This window comes from Anolis sagrei, chromosome 5, assembly GCF_037176765.1.
Source record: "Anolis sagrei isolate rAnoSag1 chromosome 5, rAnoSag1.mat, whole genome shotgun sequence".
In the NCBI taxonomy this organism is placed as follows: domain Eukaryota; kingdom Metazoa; phylum Chordata; class Lepidosauria; order Squamata; family Dactyloidae; genus Anolis; species Anolis sagrei.
In genome coordinates this window covers 133406827-133428845 of record NC_090025.1, presented here as the reverse complement: position 1 = coordinate 133428845, position 22019 = coordinate 133406827, and the positions used below count along the sequence as shown (strand labels likewise).

General features: G+C 41.9%; 1 protein-coding gene across 3 annotated transcripts; it reads left to right on the top strand.

The window, feature by feature from the left end:
* Positions 1–670: 670 nt before the first annotated feature.
* LSMEM1 (leucine rich single-pass membrane protein 1) lies at positions 671–16205 on the top strand. Of its 3 annotated transcripts, none has more exons than XM_067469073.1 (4): positions 671–747; positions 6920–7051; positions 14595–14741; positions 15939–16205. In XM_067469073.1, the coding sequence occupies exons 2-4, from the start codon at positions 6922–6924 to the stop codon at positions 16088–16090; spliced, it is 429 nt and encodes a 142-aa protein (XP_067325174.1). In that variant the 5' UTR covers positions 671–747; positions 6920–6921; the 3' UTR covers positions 16091–16205. The 3 variants fall into 3 exon arrangements, with proteins under 3 accessions (XP_067325174.1, XP_060633631.1, XP_060633629.1); XM_060777648.2 differs by lacking the exon at positions 671–747 and adding an exon at positions 1123–1171 and having other exon boundaries at positions 14598–14741; XM_060777646.2 differs by lacking the exon at positions 671–747 and adding an exon at positions 1123–1171.
* Positions 16206–22019: the final 5814 nt, after the last annotated feature.

Below are 22019 nucleotides of genomic sequence, written 5' to 3'. Positions count from 1 at the left end.
CATGACCTCTCGGTCAGTAGTGATTTAATGCAGCTGGCTACTAATTAGCTGTGCCACATGTCCTCATCAAACATGTTCGTGATGATGATGGCACTAAGAGAAAGATGAGAGAAATAAGATTATGTTATGCATCAGCTCACTGCCTTTCTAAGGGAGAACATGCCTGAATTTGGCAGAAACTGAACAATAAAAATATTTTTGTAGAAATGTTTTAGAAGTGGGATTTTGTGAGAGATGCCAGCAAAGTATGTGAACTAACAGGAGTGCTATGAAAGGTTACAGAAAAAAGATGACCAGTGAGCTTATACTGCTAACAGGAGTCTGCAGTGTCTTCAAAATTTTGTAAACAATTTACAGTCATCTGTCCATTTGCGTGGGCTTCACATTCACAGATTTGATTGTTCGTGTGTTTAAAAAGTTGCCTTGTTTCCCGAAGGTGAGGTTGCCAGGTGAGCATTCCTCTGGCACTTCTGTCCTTGGGATCTGAGTGAAGAGGGCTGTTTGGGGGACAGGTGTGCCATGTATTTCTTTCTTCCGGTACCTCCCATCCTTGCCCAGGAAAAACAGCCACTCATAGCATGCAGGAAGAAGAGGAGCCACCTCCATTTGCCCCATGGATCCTCCTCACGTTTCTCTCCTGTGCACTGTGAAATGTCTGTTTCGCCCAGGCAAAGGAAGGAGATTCTGGGCGGTGGGGAAACACAAACTTGTGGTTACAGCAAGAGGAGGATGAACCAAATCAGCAGGGTAAGTGACCCCGTGGGGACTCACTGTTTCTCCTCTTCTTCGTGTTTGCCACATTTCTGTTCTGCCCAGCAACTCCCTTCCATTGCCTGGTTGATGAAACAGATATTTACAGCATGAAGGTAAGAGGAGGAGCTGGCCCCATATGGCACTGCACCTACCCCATGGATTCAGCTCATCTTGCTCTTTCCTGTGTTCTGCAAATGTCTGTTTCTTGCAAGCAAAAAAGGGGGAATGCTAGGGAAAAGGAACACATGACACATAGGAAGAGGTAGATGAACTGGATCCAGAGGGTAAGCCAGTTACTCCTTATCTTCCATTTTGCCGTATGTTTGTACAGTATTCCCCTCATTATCTCTTTTCCTTTGCCCAGGGAAAGTAGGGGCTCAGGGCATGCAGGAAGAGGAAAAGGAGCTGGAATTCAAGGGTAAGTGAAGTGGCATAAGGAGCCATAGAATCATAGAGTTGGAAGAGACCCATGGGCCATCCTGTCCAACCACCTGCGAAAAAGCAGGAAAATCACATTCAACGCACCCCTGACAGATGGTCATCCAGCCTCTGTTTAATAGCCTCTAAAGAAGGAGCCTCCCCCACACTCTGGGGCAGAGAGTTCCACCGCTGAACTGCTCTCACAGTTAGGAAATTCTTTGTAATGTTCAGGTGAAGTCTCCTTTCCTGTAGTTTGAAGCCATTACTCTCAGAAGATCAGAGTGGTGGCATATCATTCCCCCCGTCCCTGGGAAATAATTGTTGTTTTCCCATTTTCACAGGGGAACCGCACCCATAACTCCAGTGAAAGGGATGACTGTACTGAGTTCTGCAAACATTTGCTTCATCATATTTCTTAGATTATTAGGACACGAGACCAAGACATGGATCAATGCTTTTCTCCTTCTTTCTTAACTCTGATTCTCAGAAACAATGGAAAGTCTGTTTTTGGATTGTGTCACTTCAAGTAGAATGTCATATGACTGAATGGTCTTCCATTACAGTATGACTACTACCACTAACAGTAATTATATCTATATGGAGAAAAAAATATGCCAAAGAATCTGTTTGAGGTTCTTTCCCAAGCAGGGCAGAATATTCAGTCATGTAGTCCCCAACTTCAGGCAGCAGTGATGCCATCCACAGGTCTACCACACTGTCTGTTGCTTTCCAATAGACTTTAGGGGAAATGTAGAGCAATTTTGGCTGCATCGCAATGCACGTTCAACAGAGGAAGTTGCATCTTGTGAAAGGAAATGGCTTACTTTGCCCGTCCTTTTGTTAGCTGCTCCAGAACAAATGCAGCACATAAATGAAATAAACAAATTTAAAAAGCACTGGTAGAGTTCTGAGGAAAGTATGACTCAGGAAATGTGTGCTTAGTGACACAGAAACCAAGGCCAGGGAAGGACACTTTGCAAGTTATCTTCATGCCCTTCAGGATGTCCTTGGTGAAATGCCAAAAGGGTAAAGGCTGACACTGAGCAGATGTATGAACTGCAAGAGAACAGGATAAAGAAACAGGGGGGGGGGGGGGGGAGGAGAGGTTTAATTCCTCATAATATTGAAATAATGTCCACAGCCTCCCCTACTCACTTTTCTCTTCCATTTCTGATGTCATTCTAGGTTTCTTTTTATCTTTTTTGCATCCTTCAAAGTATAAGGCTCTAGGATTAAAACAGGAGTACAACTTTCCAGAGATAGATTCCCCCAAAGATCAAAAGCCATGCCCATAACCCACAGATAAGTAAATGCACACACACTTTCTAGAAATTTATCACTTTCAGAGAGCTAACGGGTCTTGTCCATAGACCTTGCTAGCTCAAAATACTTGAAACTGCAAAACAAAACAAATCTAGAAGAATGAGATCCAAAAATGGTTGCACAACAAATACTGGATATAGAAGCTCAGAAACACATTGCTACTCTCAACAAAGCTGGCTCATTGAAATGACTAAGGTGTTTTAAACATCGTTTTCAAACATCCCAATATCTAAAGACAAAAATGCCTAAACACCCCAGGAGGGTCTACCATAACTAGTTTCGAACAGCTGGATACAATGGTCAAATATAGAAGGTTGAACCAAGTTCCATATACTGAATGATTTTGTATCTGTGCAGCGTCAGAAGAAGAAGATGTCGCACATGTACTGTTTAGTTGTAATTTGTACAAGAAAGAGAGAAACCAATACCTTGGGCCATACATTATACAAAAAACATACTGGGATCTGTATATTAAAGCTACATTTTATTGGCTGGCCAGAATGTTAAAATAACATATAAAATGGCCCTTTTTCTATTTAAAGCAACATAGCAGAGAGCTGCGTGTTTAGAGTCAACTGTGGAAAACTAGAGGTGATGCCAATATTTGATCTGGATGGAGACCTTGTTAACAGCTTGTTTATTTTAACTTATGTTGTACTGTGAGTTGTATGCTGTATGTGTATGTGTTTGTCAAATGTTTTGATTAGCCAATTGGCTAATCAATAAAACATACTACTTTAAAACAAAACAGATATCACATCAGACATTGCTGTTGGGAGATAATTTTATCGCCAGTGGAAGCCAAATTTGGTGCAACTAGAAGAGTCAGGGGGCTGTTCAAAGGACTTGCTCATCAAAAAGTCTGGCACATTGCCTTTGGAAGCCCTGGAGCCACTAAATTATTAGATACCCCAAAGGCCCTACAATACATGAATCCTCTTCTTTTAATTCCTATCTCATTTCAAGCCCTTTCTGTTCTGATCCTGCTATTTTTACTAAAGGTTTTCCCCTGACATTAAGTCCAGTCATGTCCGACTCTGGGGGATTGGTACTCATCTCAATTTCTAAGCCAAAGAGCCGGCATTGTCCATAGACATCTCCAAGTCATGTGGCCAGCATGACTTCATGGAGTGTTGTTACCTTCCCACCGGAGCGGTACCTATTGATCTACTCACATTTGAATGTTTTTGAACTGCTAGTTTGGCAGAAGCTGGGATTAACAGCGGGGGCTCACGCCACTCCCCAGATCTGAACCTGCAACCTTTTGGTCAGCAAGTTCAGCAGCTCAGTGAAAGAAGCACGAAATACTATGTTTTGATTTTAAATGCTTTGCCAATACCCTAAACACACCAGATCTTGTCTGATCTTAGAAGCTAAGCAGGATCAGCCCTAGTCAGTACTTAAATGGTAGGCTACCAATTAATACTGGATGCTGTAGGCTGTATTTCAGAGGAAGGAAATGTCAAAAACACCTTTGAGTATTCCTTGCCTAAGAAAGCTCTACAAAATTCATGAGGTCTCCTTAAGGTAACAAATGACTTAATGGCATGTATACACAGAAATACTTTGCCAAAATTCTTGTATCATAAGGTATGTTTCAGTTTGATGAGACAGCCTACTTATGCACAGGGTTGCAAACTTTTCTGGACAAGTTGAGTGAAAATTGACCAGAGCTACAAATTAGCAAGTACATTGTAGACAGAGATTAGCCCTACTTAATCTCAAATAATGAGACCAACCAACCTAATCACTTACCTGTGAATGTCAATAAGGTCCAAAATCACTAAGGACTTTCAAGAGCAAAAAAAAAAAAGTTTTTACACATATGTCAATTAATACAGATCATTGCATGACTTACAAAGCAGCTATTGTTCAGCTCTCTATAGCAATAAGTTTACCGGCAAATTTGATGAAGTTGATACACTTTAAGATTGTTGGTAATACAGAAAATAGCTCTTAGGACCTCATCAGCTGCCACCTCTCCCCTCCCCCATTTCTACTTTAAGAACAGTTTAAAAACAGAGCCCATTATACAACACCAGACTACTTCCAATAGTTCTCTGTGGGACTCCATGGGTCTTTAAACTGTTTTTAAAGTGTTTAGAAATTGAGGTTTTGGAGTTGGGGAGCAACTGTCTTAAGAGCTCTCAATTTCCGCAGAAACTGCTAAAGACACTTTAACTTGGGATGGGAACTGTCAGATTTCCCCACGTTAAGTCGTTTCAGTATTTCATGCAGGTGGGCTTGAAATATGCCTCAATGCTCTTTTTCTCACCTTTAATCTTTTTGCATGAAACTTTTAATGTAATTTTTAAAAATACTTTTTCTTCAGGAAGTGCACAATTTCCATATTTTTTCAGTTTGTTGTAGTTCTGTTTTATCCTTTTTTACACCTAGATTCTGGACTTCAGCAATTCTGAGATTTCCCCTTTTTAAAATAAAAAAGAAAGAAAACTGTATGGGCAGGGACTAGCCTGTGTGATTATCTTTTTTTTAAAAAAAAAATCCTCAAGGATTGTGAAATTCCCATATATTTCAAGTTTTCTGTAGCTATATTTTGTTGGAAATTACAACCTACTACAAGCCTCCACTAGTTATTTGTTATGTATATAATTGAGATTTCTTACTGTATTGTATATGTGTTTATTGGTATGCAGTTTTCCTTAACTCTATGTTGTGGGGAGGGGCTGCAGACCATGTGATCAGTTCTGGGCTTTTTCAGGACTCACATTCCATTTTAGAAACAGTATGCTTTCAAATGCCAGAAGAAACCATACAGTTTAGACTCTATTAGACTTTCAGACTAGACAGAGACTCTATTAGACTGCTTTAGACCAGTGGTTCTCAACCTGTGGGTCCCCAGATGTTTTGGCCTTCAACTCCCAGAAATCCTAACAGCTGGGATTTCTGGGAGTTGTAGGCCAAAACACCTCAGGACCCACGGGTTGAGAACTACTGCTTTAGACTATGGACTGTTGATTATAAGAAATATGTCCTGTGTTATGTGCACAGAGAAACTACTTCAAATCTATTTGTAACTGGACTGATAAGCAATATACTTGTATGCTGAATAAATAAAGTTTGTGAGTAAACCAACTATGTTACTTTTAAAGAATTCAACTTATTTTTGGTCTTTTGAGAGCAAGATTTAAACCAAGATTTTTAAGGAAGGGTAGATGTTTTTGGGCTACTGAAATAACACTTCTGAAACTCTGTTGTATCTGTGTGTGTGCACGCGCACTGGCATATCTTTATCCCTAACAGTTCAAAGAGATATTTAGGATATCGGTTTAACAGCCAAGAAACCTAATTGCCTTTCATGACCGCTAGGGAGAAGGTTGTCCCAAGCAAGTTTTTAACTCTTCTCAGGGAGATTCCATTTTCCAAAAGGTTATGGCATTATTTTTGCCAAAGGTTATGACTTCTAACAGGGTCATGCCTTTCTAAAGATCTTTTTTTCTCCAAAATATTTTCCCTCTTTTTAGACCTAGATTTTGGACTTCAGCAATTTTAAGATTTCCCCCTTTTAATAATAATATTATAATAAACCTTTATTTCTAGACCATGCTCTCTTCCCGGAGGGACTTTTAATTTAAAAAGGAAGAAAACAGTATGGCCAGGGATCACACTAGCCTGTGTGATAGCTCAAAACACGGAGGATCACTGCAGAAATGCATAAAAGTGCTTCAGATGGGGGTCAATATATTATCCATTTTCCTTATATGGACTGGAACAAAATGCTATGGTAAAGAAGACGACCCCCCCCCCCCTAACTTCCCACACCCCACTTCTTCCCCTCATGTAAAGAGATCCTTAGTGGTGAACTTCTATATCCAATTACATACTTTTGGAGCAACTGCTAGTGGAACTGGGCCACTCTTCTTCTCCCACTCTCAAATTCCATAGTGCCCAAGTGTTCCCTAGATTTCTGGAACCGTTTTTTTTTTTTTCAGGTGCATCAGGACAGGAAAAGATAGGAGGGATCACCAATTTGGATATACAGAGTGGGACCCAGGAGATGTAGCGCTAAGAAACCGAGACAAATGATGTACTTTGTTGCCAAATAAAACTTACTCTCTCAACTTCTCTCTTCAAGATGTGAAGTCAAGTGGTAGCTTTTCACACTATCATTTCACTCATGTTTTACATGTTTGTTTTCTTCCATAGTTGAACATGAGGCATGACTTGGTGTTTTATATGTGGTTTTAATCTTTTTGATAGATTGTTATGAGTTTTAATTGCTTATATGCTTCGATTGTTTATATTTTTATGAGATTGTTTTATTGTTTACCTGTGTGGCATTGAATTTTTGCCGGTTTTGTAAGCTGCCTTGAGTCCCCTCTTGGGTCGAGAAAAGCAGGACAGAAATGAAGTAAGTAAGTAAGTAAATAATAATGAAAAATAACCATCTGTTATCTTATAGGTATGATGGAAAATTCTTCTGCTGAAAATGACATAGAAAACTCTCAGGATCAAGAAGGAAAACTTTATGTCGTTGAATCCTTAAACAATTTAAATGAACACAATCACTGTCTGACACATTCTCATCACCCAGGTATGCATCCAGTAGAATATTTATCAACCAATGTAAAAAAACACACACTTCACTATTTTGTGATATTTAAAAGCGTTCTGCAAATACTTTAGACAAAAGAGACCAGCCATTAAGTGGGTATGTTTAAACCGGTTTTGGTTGAAGGATGTACTCAGCTGAACATGATATCCTCTTGACAAGGCGAGAGTGCCTTCATACCATGTATGTTTGTCAATTATTCTGTCCTAATTTTATTATCATGTATATTTGCCTCTAAAGTATACATGGCAACAAGACTATTTTTAGCTATCTAAGCCCAACTCCTGTGCTATGCTCTCAAAGCTCTTTGGAAATTATACTCATCTGGTGATATTCCACATTTTTTTGCTTGAATAGAGACAGAATCTTGTAATATATTCTAAACTTGATGACATATACAGATAAGAAATCAGACAGAAGGTTACCCACCTCACTAGTTTACAGACTAGGGACCTTCTCACACTAGAAAATGAATCCACTTTAAATCCAGTTGCTGCCTCCTGCAGAATTCTGGAGTTTGTAGTTTAGGGAGGAGCCTTTAACAGGCTCACTAAACTACAAACACCAGAATTCTGCAGGACGCAAAAGCTGGATTTAAAGTGGATTCATTCTCTAGTGTGATGAAGTAGTAGTTTATGTTTCAATCATATCAATTAAGTCATTAGGGAGCCTCCAATTAAGTAGAGTATAGTTAAGTTTCTAAACCCTGATTGAGATTTAGTTGCAAATTCCCTCATATAAAAACCATACTAAACCCACTATATTTAACATTTGGCACAATTGATTCCAAAGGGGGGGGGGGTATTCTGAAGCTGACATTATCATTATTTCTCATGCAATGGTATTTTTTTTATTTATTTATTTATTTATTTGCTGCATTTGTTAACCGCCGCTCTCAGCCCTAGGGCGACTCGCGGCGGTGTACAACATGTAAAAAACACATTTCGCAATAAACTACAACAACAAAACAACCTATCACTAGTACACTATCATCTAATTACACTAAAATAATCCGCTTCGTCTCGACATAGAATCATAACCAATCTCGTAGTCTACATTCCGTTCCAGTTGTCATTTCCAGTTACTATAGCATTTAGTTAAAGGCCTTCTCGAATAGCCACGTCTTCAGGCTCTTCCGGAAGGACATAAGGGAGGGCGCCTGTCTGATGTCAACAGGGAGGGTGTTCCACAGCCGGGGGGCCACCACTGAGAAGGCCCTCTCCCTCGTCCCCGCCAGGCGTGCCTGTGAGGCAGGCGGGATCGAGAGAAGGGCCTCCCCAGACGATCTCAAGGTCCTCATGGGCTCATAGGCCGAGATGCGGTCCGAAAGGTATTTTGGGCCGGAACCGTTTAGGGCTTTGTAGGATAACACCAGCACCTTAAATTGGGCCCGGTAGCAAATCGGCAGCCAGTGGAGCTGGAACAACAAGGGCGTTGTATGCTCCCTGCGTCCTGCTCCTGTTAGTAACATGGCTGCCGCGCGCTGGACTAGCTGAAGCTTCCGGGCCGTCTTCAAGGGCAGCCCCACGTAGAGAGCGTTGCAGTAGTCGAGGCGGGATGTGACCAGAGCGTGTACCACCGTGGCCAAGTCAGACTTCCCAAGGTACGGGCGCAGCTGGCGCACGAGCCTAAGCTGTGCAAATGCTCCCCTGGTCACCGCTGAAACCTGGGGATCCAGGCTCAACGATGAATCCAGGATCACACCCAAGCTGCGAACCTGCACCTTCAAGGGGAGTGCGACCCCATCCAGCACAGGCTGTAACCCTATACCCTGCTCGGCCTTGCGACTGACCAGGAGTACCTCTGTCTTGTCAGGATTTAGTTTCAGTTTGTTCGCCCTCATCCAGACCATTACAGCGGCCAGGCACCGGTTCAGGACCTCAACAGCCTCCTTAGTAGCAGGTGGGAAGGAGTGACAGAGTTGGACATCATCTGCGTACAGATGACACCGCACCCCGAAACTCCGGATGATCTCACCCAGCGGCTTCATGTAGATGTTAAACAGCATGGGGGACAATATAGAGCCCTGAGGAACCCCACAGGTCAAAGGCTGTGGTGTTGAACAGGAGTCCCCCAATAACACCTTCTGGGTACGGCCCTCCAGAAATGACTGGAGCCACTGCAAAGCAGTGCCCCCAAGACCCATTTCCGCAAGCCGCCCCAGAAGAATACCGTGGTCGACGGTATCGAAGGCCGCTGAGAGGTCCAGGAGCACCAACAGGGACACACTCCCCCTGTCTAGCTCCCGGCGCAGATCATCCACTAAGGCGACCAAGACCGTCTCGGTACCATGTCCCGGTCTGAAACCAGACTGTGCCGAATCCAGATAATCCGTGTCTCTCAAGAATACCTGGAGTTGTGAGGCCACCACGCTTTCCATGACTTTGCCCAAGAAGGGAAGATTGGAAACAGGCCGAAAGTTGTCAAATTTAGTGGGGTCCAATGATGGTTTCTTCAACAGCGGTTTTATAATAGCCTGTTTTAGGCTCGCTGGAATTTTGCCTTCCCGAAGGGAGGCATTAACCACCACCGTTACCCACTCAGCCAATCCCCCTCTGGCCTCCTTCAGAAGCCAGGATGGGCAGGGGTCTAGGATGGACGTGGTGGGTCTCATTCCTCCAAGTATCTTGTCCACATCCTCGGTCTTCACAAACTGAAAAGAATCCATCAAAATAGGACAAGCAGTTGCTCGTGTCACATCCTCGGAGACTGCATTTAACGTGGCGTCCAGCCCAGAACGGATCAAAGCGACTTTGTCTGCAAAGAACCGAGCAAAAGCTTCACAGCACGTGACCGAATTGTCAGGGCTCCCGTCTGAGGTGGCGGGAGTTAAAAGACCTCTGACAATCCGAAACAACTCCGCCGGACGGTTTTTTGCAGACGCAATAGTGGCCGCAAAGAAAGTTTTCTTTGTGGCTTTTATTGCCGCGGCATATGCCCTTAGGAAGGACACAAACCGTGCTCGATTTGGCTTGCTTGGGTCCGAGCGCCACACGCTCTCTAGTTCCCTCTTCCTTCGCTTCATCACTGCCAGCTCCTCAGTAAACCAAGGAGCTGGTTTAGCTCGGCTACAAGTCTGTTGCAGAATTAACATCGTGTAGTGGCTTGAACACTGGACTACAACTCTGGAAACACTTGGGAAAGTCACACTCTCTCAGTCTCAGAGGAAGGCAGAAGCAAACCTCCTCTGAACAAATCTTGCAAAGTGATCCATGGAATAGAAAATATATTAGCCATGGTGTGGAGGGGGTCATGGCAAAAATGGGCAAAAGTAAGGATTCATACAGTCTAAAGCTCTAAGTTGTCAAATATAAGATACCTCTTGTGCTGCTGTGTGCCTTCAAGTAATTTCTTACCTATGATCAAGAGTTTAAAAAACAAGCCATATGAGGAATGGCTTAAAGAGCTGGGCACGTTTAGCCTGCTGAAGAGAAGGATGAGAGGAGACATGATGAGGGCCGTGTTTTAATATGTGAGAGGAAGTCATAGGGAGGAGGGAGCAAACTTGTTTTCTGCTGCCCCGGAGACTAGGACACGGAACAATGGCTTCAAACTTCAGGAAAGGAGATTCCACCTGAACATTAGGAAGAATTTCTTGACTCTGAGAACTGCAGTGGAACTCTCTGCTCTGGTGTGTGGCGGACCTCCTTCTTTGGAGGCTTTTAAACAGAGGCTGGATGGCCATCTGTCGGGGGTGCTTTGATGCGATTTTCCTGCTTCTTGGCAGAGGGTTGGATTGGATGGCCCACAGGGTCTCTTCCAACTCTATTATTCTATAATTCTATACCATCATCCACAGTTGGTAGGACTCTACTTTTGGCCCCTTCCTATCCCTGTGAGGACTCAATAGTGAACTGACTCAGTAGTGTTCCTACAACTGATGCACAGTATCAAGTAGTTAATTTTCCACAAATGCCCTCAATATAGAATTGATCTTAGGCATTGTGATAATTTAAAATAGTGCTGCTTGGCACTGTGTGCCTGTTGTTGTTGTTGTTGCTGTTGCTGTTATTATTATTATTATTATTATTATTATTATTATTATTATTATTTTAAAAGACAGGTATCCAAACTAACCATCAGTTGTGGCAGTTGTCCATTTGATAAGACTTGATGTGGACTGTAATGATATCTGCTTACAAAAGCATAAGAGAGTGACAGAAGAATATCACTTCATTATCTGGAGCCACTCATTCCAATTTAGACTGGCTGCTGGCGTTCAGTACAGTAATTCATTTTCAGTAGTAGAATTTGCAGGCCATTGGAATCTGGAAGGGTTTAAAAGGCTGCAGCGGAGAGCTATTTGTTTTCCTTTTCCTTTTGCTGTCTAGCATGTGATTCCAGAAAGTCATCCATAGAGAGGAATGCCGTTGCCCTCTAACACTGAGTCAGATGCACTCTTTATAGTTGGCAGCTGTTTTGCCAAGAACTCTGTGGTCAGATTTCTAAATCACAAAAACATTTAGGGAAGGCAGGAGTGGAGGACACCTGTCTTGAAGCCATCATTTTACCATTTCATATGGATAATTTTAAATATCCCAACTGGTCATTGCATGCCTTAGTATGTGATAAACCAAAACAAGAAATACCAGAACTCGTGTTTTTGAATTATATCCCACAGATAATTACTTTGTGGCAACTAAACTTGTAGTTGCCAATTGGTTTTGCCAGTAGCTAAATTGCATTTCCATTTTGGTTAAGAACATTAAAGCTTTTATTATTATTATTATTATTATTATTATTATTATTAAAAAACAAACAGTCTAGCTGGGTTCCTTGCCACTGAAGACTTTACAATACCTCAGTCTAATATTCTCAGCCAGCTCACTTAGCGAAAACTGTTCATTAGGCAGAGTGGACAAGAGATATTTCTTTGGTACTCAGCCGATAGCTTGCTGTGTTTGAAAGCCTGCACTGGCAGTAGCTATTAGTGTATTTCAGAAGCAGCAGTCAGTTGTAGTGGATCTTAATAAACTCAATACATAACGCAATTCTAACAAAGGAAATTGACAGGTTGGAGGGGAGGATTGGTTAAAAAAAGAGTGCATTTGGATTTGTGCCCTGGAAGGGAGATCGTCAGACAAATCAAAGTCAAAAGTTTACACGGGCCAAAAAGCTTGAGTGTATATTTAGTATGCATTATAATTTATAATATATATTGATGCTCATTATAAACATAAACCAGGACAAAACCTGAGAATACCAACTCCAATGTTTACAAATATTGGACTTTGGAAGCCCAAGAAGTCTCTCCCCAGAGACATAAAGGAGGTCCAAGGGAGCCAATTAATAGCAATTTGTCATTAGATAAGTTCCCCTTCATAATCATCAATTATTCCTCACAGCTCCTGTTTCCTGATCCCCGGTCATCCTTGCCCGAGGCATTTGTTTCTGGTCATGTCTAACACCATGTTGAAATATAAAATATTTAAAAGTAATATATGACTGGTTAGGCTTTTAGTAGCCAGTAAAGCATTTAAGATGTGTGTGGAATTCACAAAAATATCCCATTGATGCTGTCATTATAATGTGCATCGAAAGACATCCTTTTATTGGCAATTTATGTTGGGGGAGAAAAAATTCCTCCCCGACAGTTACTTCTTTCCAACCTTCCCTTTAAACCAGTGATTCTTAACCTGTGGGCCGCGGACCACCAGTGGGCCATGAGGACGAAAATTTGCTCAGTGAGCCTCCTTCCCCTTTATTTGATTGTATTTCAGCTCCTTTCATGCTGCCTGCCACTCCATCCTTATTGCTGACCATGGCATATGTTCTGTATCAGAAACTAAAGCTGATGTGGTCTATCCAATACAATTTTTCTGAATTAGCACCCCAAACTGAATTTAAAGTTGACCAAAAATGGATTTGTAATCCTTTTAGTACTAATGTTGTAGAGTGGTCCCTGGTCAAAGTGGTCCCTGGTCAAGTAGTCATTGGTCAAAGGAGTCAAGTGGTTCCTGGTCAAACAAAGTTTGGGAACCACTGCTTTTAATAAACCTTTAAACTTATTAGGATATGATGTTTTTGCTATGCATTGTGGATTTCTGCGCTTGAAAGCTCATGAGATGAAGGACAAGCACCAGTTTTTGTGAACAAATTAAGTGTTGACACTGGTTTGATGCTGTTCAGAGCGAAGTGTGGAATATGTCACTCTTTGGATGTGTCTTGGAGGACTGCATCTGCTTCCATCCTCCTCCCCAGCTCTCCTGATTATCAAAGCAGATAATCCAGATTCCATATAGCATTGTAGAAGGGGCCTGCATCAGACATTCTAGGAACTGTTCTTCTGTGGTTCTCATTCTTGGCAGAAAGAACATGGGGCAAGAGTAGGATTCTTTGGCCTCCAGATATCAATGTATGGCAAGTTCCAGCAGTTCTTTGACATTACAGACCTCATAGATAGGATTATAAATATAACAAAGCATATCTTGATTGTAAGAGCTGTTTGATAAGGCAATAGGCTGCCTGCGGGGAGGGGGGGGGAGTGGATTCTTTTTCTTTGGAAGTTTTTAGGAAGAGGTTGGATGCCCATCTTTCAGAAGTGATTAAATTCTGTCTAATAGGGGTTTGAGTCAGATGATGCTCATCATCCCTTTTTTTTTTCATGTCAGGAGCAACTTGAGAAACTACAAGTTGCTTCTGGTGTGAGAGAATTGGCCATCTGCAAGGACGTTGCCCAGGGGATACTCAGATGTTTGCTGTTTTACCAACCTTGTGGGAGACTTCTCTCATGTCCCCACATGGGAAGCTATAGCTGAGACAGGAGCTCATCCTGCTCCCTGGATTCGAACCACCTGTCGGTCAGCAGTCCTGCCAGCACTAGGTTTTAACCCATTGCGCCACCGGGAGCTCCAGATTAAATTGATAAGAACAGATACTACATTGATCCCTATGATAGCCAACTGAGAGCCACATGATTCCCAGATTTGACTTAGGAAGTGTTGAATGTTACCTACATTCAACATTCTTTGTGGTAACCAGTCAAGGGTGAGCAAGAACCAGTCATGTGGATGCAGAGAAACTCATCACAGCCTTTTCAAGCAAGGAAGTCACTGATAGCACTTTTTGTCAATGACTGGCCTGCCTAGAGCCCAGAACAAAAATAAATAATTCTTCACAATATTATTATTTTTAATCTCAAACTGAATTGTATATAGAAAGTGATTTTCAAAAATTGTTTAAACGAAACATGCTAAAGACACTGTTTCCATCGTAATGTTCCATTATAGCCTCATTTTATAATCACAATAACCCTGTGACACAGGACAGGCTGAGCGATATAGCAACCAGCTCCAAGCCACAACTAGCCCCAAGTCATCCAGCAAGACCCATCAAATCTGGATCTCACACATTCAGTTTCAACACTCTAAACCCCTTCACCACATGGGGTTTAATACATAATTTTCACATCAATTTCTTACTATAGCGGTTACAGTTTGCTTCAAGCTTTTTTGGGTGAGGCAGTTATGTACTCCTGGGAAGAGAATCTTAGAATCTTGGCAGGTTTTTCTTCTTTTCTTTGCAGCAGTCTGGGAACACAGAGAGCATACAGAGGGCCCTGGCTGTTTGATGATGCAGAGCAGCCTGAGATGCCAAAGCTGGTTCTTCGTCACATCTATCATTACTTTAATTGTCAGCCTGGCACTTGTTTCTTTTGTAATAATCTTAATAGGTAAGTGAGGGCATTCTTTAGTGCTTAGGATATTGGATACAATGAAATTTAATGGCATAATACATGTTTTGTAACATGCTTTTATTTTTGATATATGGCATGATAAATAATATAATCAATGCAAGAACAATACACACTATAAAAAAGGTTTGTTAGTAAGTAAGGAGCCCCAGAAGGAGCAAAGAAGCTAATTTTTACATCAGTGGAAAACTAAAAACCAGCCGCCAATTCAACATTGGCTTATTTCCCAGCTGGCAGGAAAGAACAGGTGATTCATATGAAAAGAGACAGGTCATACAATTGGATTATCTATCCCTATGGTGTTCAGGAAATGCTGTTTGGCTCGTATAATGCATATGCTGTTCCTTGAACATATTCTCTTACCTCTTCGAGCTCCTCCATCACAGTCTCTGTCTAAGGAATGCCAAACAGAGAGCAAATCTGTTTATCCCAGATTATCTGGTAGTGTAGACTCAAATAATCCAGTTCAAAGCAGACAATCTGGGATGAGATCCTGGGATATAATGCAGTGTAGATCCAGCCTCAGTGATCAGTATTTATTTGTTTGTTTATTTGGATTTTCAGTTGGCTCCAGTGACTGAGCAGAGTTAAATTTGGTTTGGGAGCTATAACAGAAATAGGTACAGCCAAATTTTGTAGATGGTGGCAGTGGGTGTGGAAAAGCAAAAACTGGAGTGCATGCATAAACATACACACACACACGTGCGGAATTTGTCTCAAAATCCTAAAAAGATCCTTAAAACCTTATGTGTTTTGGCCTTCTTCATGGGGGGCTAATTCAAATCAAGCCTGCAGAATATTTTTTCATCCAACATCATTTACTAGCAAATAACTATGAACAATGTTATTGTGTTGCTGCAAAGACATACAGAAGTGTCAGAAGTAGGTTAAATTGCAAATCAGCTTTCTACAATAGCAGTTGCACATGTTTCCCGCTAAATGTCTATATATAGGGCCATTTAAATATTATGCTGCTCAAAGTAAGGCACAAATAAGGCCCAACCTCTGCTATGGCCAACCGTTCAAGAAGTTCAAACACCTGCCTCCTTCCTCTTGATGCCACCTGCATGTTGCTTCACCTTTTTTGTGACAGTTATCAGATATGTTACATTAAGGGTTGTATTTAACTTCATAAATCTAAAAGAGACTAAACAATTCCTCTTCTTTCTTTTGCAGTTCACACTGGAGATAAGATAGATGAACTTTCAAGAAAAATTGTCCTGGAAAGGAAGAACATTGGAGACCTTATGAAATTTAATTATATGGTTTTACAGCACCTCAACCAGACCGAATTAATGGGCAATATAGAAAATATTATCACCGTGTAAACAAGACAAGCAAGTCCTGATTTTCAGGCCTATTAACTGAAAAATGCCTTGCTCAAAGCCTCAGGGTGATGGGCCATTCTGTGTAATAAAACGAATTCTCAGTTTACTCTTTTAATTTCAGACAAATTCTGTGCAGCGTGGCCATTTATTCATAATTCTCTGTTTCACAGTTCTTAGGAAAGTGTCAAAAAACAACATGCTGAACACTGAAAGATCTCACTTTCTTATTTTCTACAGTTGCTAGGATCTTGATCATTTTTGTGGGTGCTGACAGATGAACAGATGAGCTTAGTACACACATTTTATTTGGACATGGTGCATCTTCACTTATATGCAGAAGGTGCAGGATATTTTATTATGATTCATGTTCTAGTGAAGTATATATAGAATACTGAAGAAGCAGTATCTGGTTTGTGCAGGGCTGTATGTATTCATTTTTTAAGTCATTGGTAGTTAAAACAATGTAAAGGCTTGAGGTCCATTTCCATTTGCAGAAGGCTTCAAATCCTAGGGAAGAATCCATTGATGAGTGTATGGTATGCTGTTTCAGAAGGTGCATGACTGATGCGCCAAGCAACCAAAGGGTTCAAAGCAAATGATAATTCACTGGAAGGTACAACATATCATTAGAATTATGGTGAAGCACTTCCTTTCCTTGGAAGTCTAAATGGGCAAAAACAATGTGATTGTTAGGCACTTTAGGGTGGGTAAAGATTGATGCAAAAGTTGTGGACCAAAACTGAATTCCCTTAGGCAGGAAGAGATTCTGGTCCTACCTACACTGGGCTATAAACTCCAGATTATCTGATTTGAACTGGATTATATGACAGTGTAGATCCAGCCTTTGTGGTTCTATAGATGTTCCCAGAAGTCACTCCTCGATGTCTACATGATGTCTAGGGACTTCCGGTTCTTAACATTGGACCACTTCTACTCTGCCTTATAAAAGCCTGATTATCTGGTTTGAACTGGATTATATGGCAGTGTGGACTCATACAATCCAGTTTAAAGCAAAGATCCCTTCTTTTTCTTCTTCCTGGTCATGCAGGAGTCTCTGCTGATGTCAGCATGAAGTGTCTGAAACATCTAGGAGCTCTCTGGAGCACTGCAGCCATCAGGTAGCAGCAACAGTTACAGGGAAGGTAAAGTGATTTGGCTGAACTGTTCTTGGCTAATTTTAGTGTGTAGACACCGCCCCATTGTTGGTTGGGCATGGAGCATGCAGAGACATCCAGAACCAATCATTGTAGACAAGCTCTTGGGCTCCCAACTCGCATCAATCTCACTCAGCAGAGATGAATGCTGAAGATGATAAAAGCTGTAGTAGGTTGTAATCTAACAGTATCTGGACAGCATTCCTTCTGATATCCGTGTTCTATGAATGCCAGGTCAATTATGGCCTGTCCCAAAAGTCATGAGAATGACTTTAATTTTTTTTCTTGAGCACACATGCAATTACAGTTTATCTCCTTCAAAATAGGCTGCTTGTGATTTATTTATTTATTTATTTATTTATTTATCGTGTCATCAGCAACCATACCATTGTGTTACAATTCTAACAGAACAAAACAAACACACAGATTAAAAAGAAAAAGAAAAAATAACACACAGATTTTGCAAACTTGGTAGTTGGTTAAATGTCCTTTGACCAGTATCTGGCCACTTGGAGTGCCTCTGGTGTTGCCGCAAGGAGGTCCTCCCTTGTGTATGTGGCAGGGCTCAGGTTGCATTGCAGCAGGTGGTCAGTGGTTTGTTCTTCTCCGCACTCGCATGTCGTGGATTCCACCCTGTAGCCCCATTTCTTAAGATTGGCTCTGCATCTCGTGGTGCCAGAGCGCAGTCTGTTCAGCGCCTTCCAAGTCGCCCAGTCTTCTGTGTGCCCAGGGGGGAGTCTCATCTGGTATCACCCATGGATTGAGGTGCTGGGTTTGGGCCTGCCACTTTTGGACTCTTGCTTGCTGGGGTGTTCCAGCGAGTGTCTCTGTAGATCTAAGAAAACTATGTCTTGATTTAAGTCGTTGACGTGCTGGCTGATACCCAAACAGGGGATGAGCTGGAGATGTCTCTGCCTTGGTCCTTTCACTATTGGCTACTTCCTGGCAGATGTCAGGTGGTGCAATACCGGCTAAGCAGTGTAATTTCTCCAGTGGTGTGGGGCGCAGACACCCCGTGATAATGCGGCATGTCTCATTAAGAGCCACATCTACTGTTTTAGTGTGGTGAGATGTGTTCCACACTGGGCATGCATACTCAGCATCAGAGTAGCATAGCGCAATGGCAGATGTCTTCACTGTGTCTGGTTGTGATCCCCAGGTTGTGCCAGTCAGCTTTCGTATGATGTTGTTTCTAGCGCCCACTTTTTGCTTGATGTTCAGGCGCATGTCTGTGTTTTAGATGGATTAGGGATCAGTTGGTTTTCCCTGTAATAGGCAGTAAGAGCACCTAGAGCTTCGGAGAGCTTCTTTTCAACCATCTCAAAGCTCCCTGCTTGAGTGGTAATGGCACGATCATCAGCATAGATGGCGATGACTCTTGCTTTCCTCCAAATTTTGGGGATCTGACAGGATGCAGTGCAGTTGTTCATCAGCTCCAGCAGCCAGCGCCTTGCTTTTGGACCAAAGTTCTTGATTTGTTCCATCCGTAGATCATCCAAGCCAGCTGCTTTGCCATTCTTACATTTGTTGAGAGCCATGTCCAATTCAGTAGATGTAAAAGGTTCATGGAGGTTGTTGTTCTCAATCTCTGGTTGTCTGGCTATTGGTTTCTTTCCTAATTTGGTGGCAAAGTTGGGTTTCCCATTCTTCAGGAGTTGGTGTGCTATCTGATCTGCCTTTATGTTAGCATGGGTATTAGTTTGTGAGGGGTCATTGCTCAGCCGTCTCAGCAGCCTCCACGCCTTCTGGCTGCTCCTGCCCATGTCGACCTCTGTGATCAACTTGATCCACTGTTCTTTCTTGGCTTCAGAGATGGAGGACACAATGCTCTGCGCTGCCTGAAGGATTTGCTCACTAAATGGGTCTTCGTTGTGGAGCCTGTAATAGTTTTCCAACAAGGCAGCTGTTTCAGGAGTAATGCCCTGAAGGTAGTTGGTTCTGCAGCCTCTCGGTATGGAGGCCCGTGAGCAGGTTTTCACTATTTCAATAAAATGCTCGTATTCCTCAGGGATTGGCGCGACCGATGTGATCATGTCATCTAACATGTCTGAGAATTTAGTCCAATCTGCCTTTCTGAAGTTGTATCTTCGTTTAAATCGAACTTCTTGAGGCCTTACTGTTGGGAACAGTTGGCATATTATTGGTCGGTGCTGTGTGTTTGGAATTGGTGGTCCCACTGATTTAGTGCATTGCTGTACGATGCTGTCGCTCACAAATAAGAGTCTGGGTTATAACCTCGGTGCCATCTCCCGCTGTTGTAGGATGGTGGGAGCTTGCTATCATGGATGAGTGATAGTTTGTGCAGTTCAGACCAGGACAGGACAGCCTCTCCATTTTTATCCTCTTGAGCATAGCCCCATACGTGGCTATGGCTGTTGAAGTCCCCAATTACTACCACCCTTTGGTGCCTGTCAAAGTTCTCGGGGGAGGAGAAGCAGAACTCTTCATTTGGGGGCTTGTACACAGAGGTGATGGTGATGTTATTAAGCTCTACTGTTAGAACCTCGATATTGTTTTCTTCAGTATTATGGGCACTGCTGACTTGGAGGCCTGGTTTGACAAAGACAGCGCTTCCATACTGCGCATGTGGTCTTTCCGCTACTAGGATCATTCCTGGAACTTTGGGTCGTTTCTGTCGTTCATCCCTGTGTGTTTCTTGGACACACAGCACGTCACATTTCTTATCTCGGCACAGTTCATAGAGCAGTTGTTCTTTGGCAGCTGACATGCCTTCGATGTTGATTGAGATTATTGTCATGGTTGGTCCTGAAAAGGACCATTGGTTGTTTTGCTTTCTTGTTTGCATGCTGCAAGTCGTCTCTGGTTGCTTCTGGATCGAGAGAATCAGCCGTCTACGAAGACGTTGCCCAGGGGACGCCCGGATGTCTTGCAATCCTGCGAGGAGGCTTCTCTCATGTCCCCCAAGGCTTCTCTCATGGCTGCTTGTGATCAAATACAGTGATTCCTGAATTACTAGCTCTCTTCACAGCAGTAGAGGAAGCTTTCATTTGAGATGTTGTTCAAAGCCCTCATTGCCACTGATTGGTCATTTCCTACTGTTCCAAAAATGACATCTTTGAAGGTAGGTTTAGAGTTTGGAAAAAGAAATCCCATGAAGCCAAGTCAGGGTTCTACAGTGGGTGGGGAGACATCCAGAACAGCCTTCACATGAGCCACATTGTTCTCATTCTTGAAGTTGAGGAACTTTCCTCCAGATTCCTCAGCACTGTGGGAAGACACCAAAACTACTATGCAAATTGCTAACATACTGACTGCTACAAAGGCTCAACTGAGTAAAGTCAAACTGTATGCCTGGGTTCCCCCTTCACATGTCTCTATCCAGTTTCTTTTCCTCAGCCTTCTCCGCTGTCTAAGTGAGTACACCACTCAAACACTTACATTATATCCTGATGACATAGCTACGTGCATTAAAACACGACTGCATAGATAAGGAATACTTATGTGATAATTCTTCACTTTTAAAGCAAACTAAAGACATTTTCTGTCTGAGGGAAACCAGCAAATACCCCCCCCCCCCCCCCCCCAGGCAAGCTACATAGCACCTAAGGCTGGCCAAGTTGTTTTGGCATCTGAAGCCTATTCCCCTTTCTGACAGTACACTAAATAACTGCCAATTGGCTGTCCTTTCATAGTGCCCAAAGTCAGCTGCCCAAGGATATTGTCCCAGTTTGCTCAGTAGTAAGGGCAGACCTATACTGAAACAAGTATGGGGGGGGGGGGGGGATATGGCAACTCAACAGTGGTAAAAATCAGGTGCTTCACTTAAGAGCCCAGTCTGGCATGATAGAAGTCATACTTCCTGCCCAAATGGAATATTAATTGATTTCAGTTTAAATTAACCACACTCTCAGTGTTTGAACTTTACAACAGAAGATTTGCATATAAGAGATGAGAAAAAAACAAAAATACAAACAGCTTTTCAGTTCGGAAAGGAAGGGATTTATGGAACCCTGATGCAAACTTCTTACCTATTTGTCCTCTGTTTGAAATGCACTTCACAATGCACTGCTTCAAAGTCCTGAATAGCAATGATCTTATTCCAGAAGCAGCAGACATCCTTGCTGCTAATTTATAATTCCAAAGATCATGCAGTCTCACAGATTGAAGGAAAGGGAATTTTGGCACATATGAAGACTTATGATTTCTTTTATTTGCCAGCTATTAATCTTCTGATCTATTTTACCTACTTTGAAGAAATAGTTTACCTACAAGGTGCTAAGATGTCTTTTTTGAACTTAAAGGAGTGGGAAACACACACACATTTTTTTCAGGCAATTTTTGAACGGAAGAAAGTTAATATTTAACACTGAAAAGTATGATAACCTCTGTTCAATCTCAAAATTATTTACTCAAATATATATATATTTAACATATACTCAAACACCTAACCACTATGTTGTAGGAGTGGTATGCTTGGCAGAATCTCAAACTGCATTCTTGAATCAAGTACAGGCTAAGTATCCCTTATTCAAAATGCTTAGAACTAGAAGTGTTTGGGATTTTTTTCCTGATTATGAAATGTCCGTATCTGCATAATCACATAATGAGATACCTTCTAGATCAGACCCAAGTCTAAATACAAAATGTATTTATGTTTCATATACAAGTTATACACATAGCACAATGATAATTTTATAAACAATTTTATAAGCTTGTGGACATTGACTCATCATTACCCTCTCTGACATCCAGACAGACAGTTCTTGAGTATTACAAATACTGAAATTATGGATAAAGGATGTAATTTCTTTTTC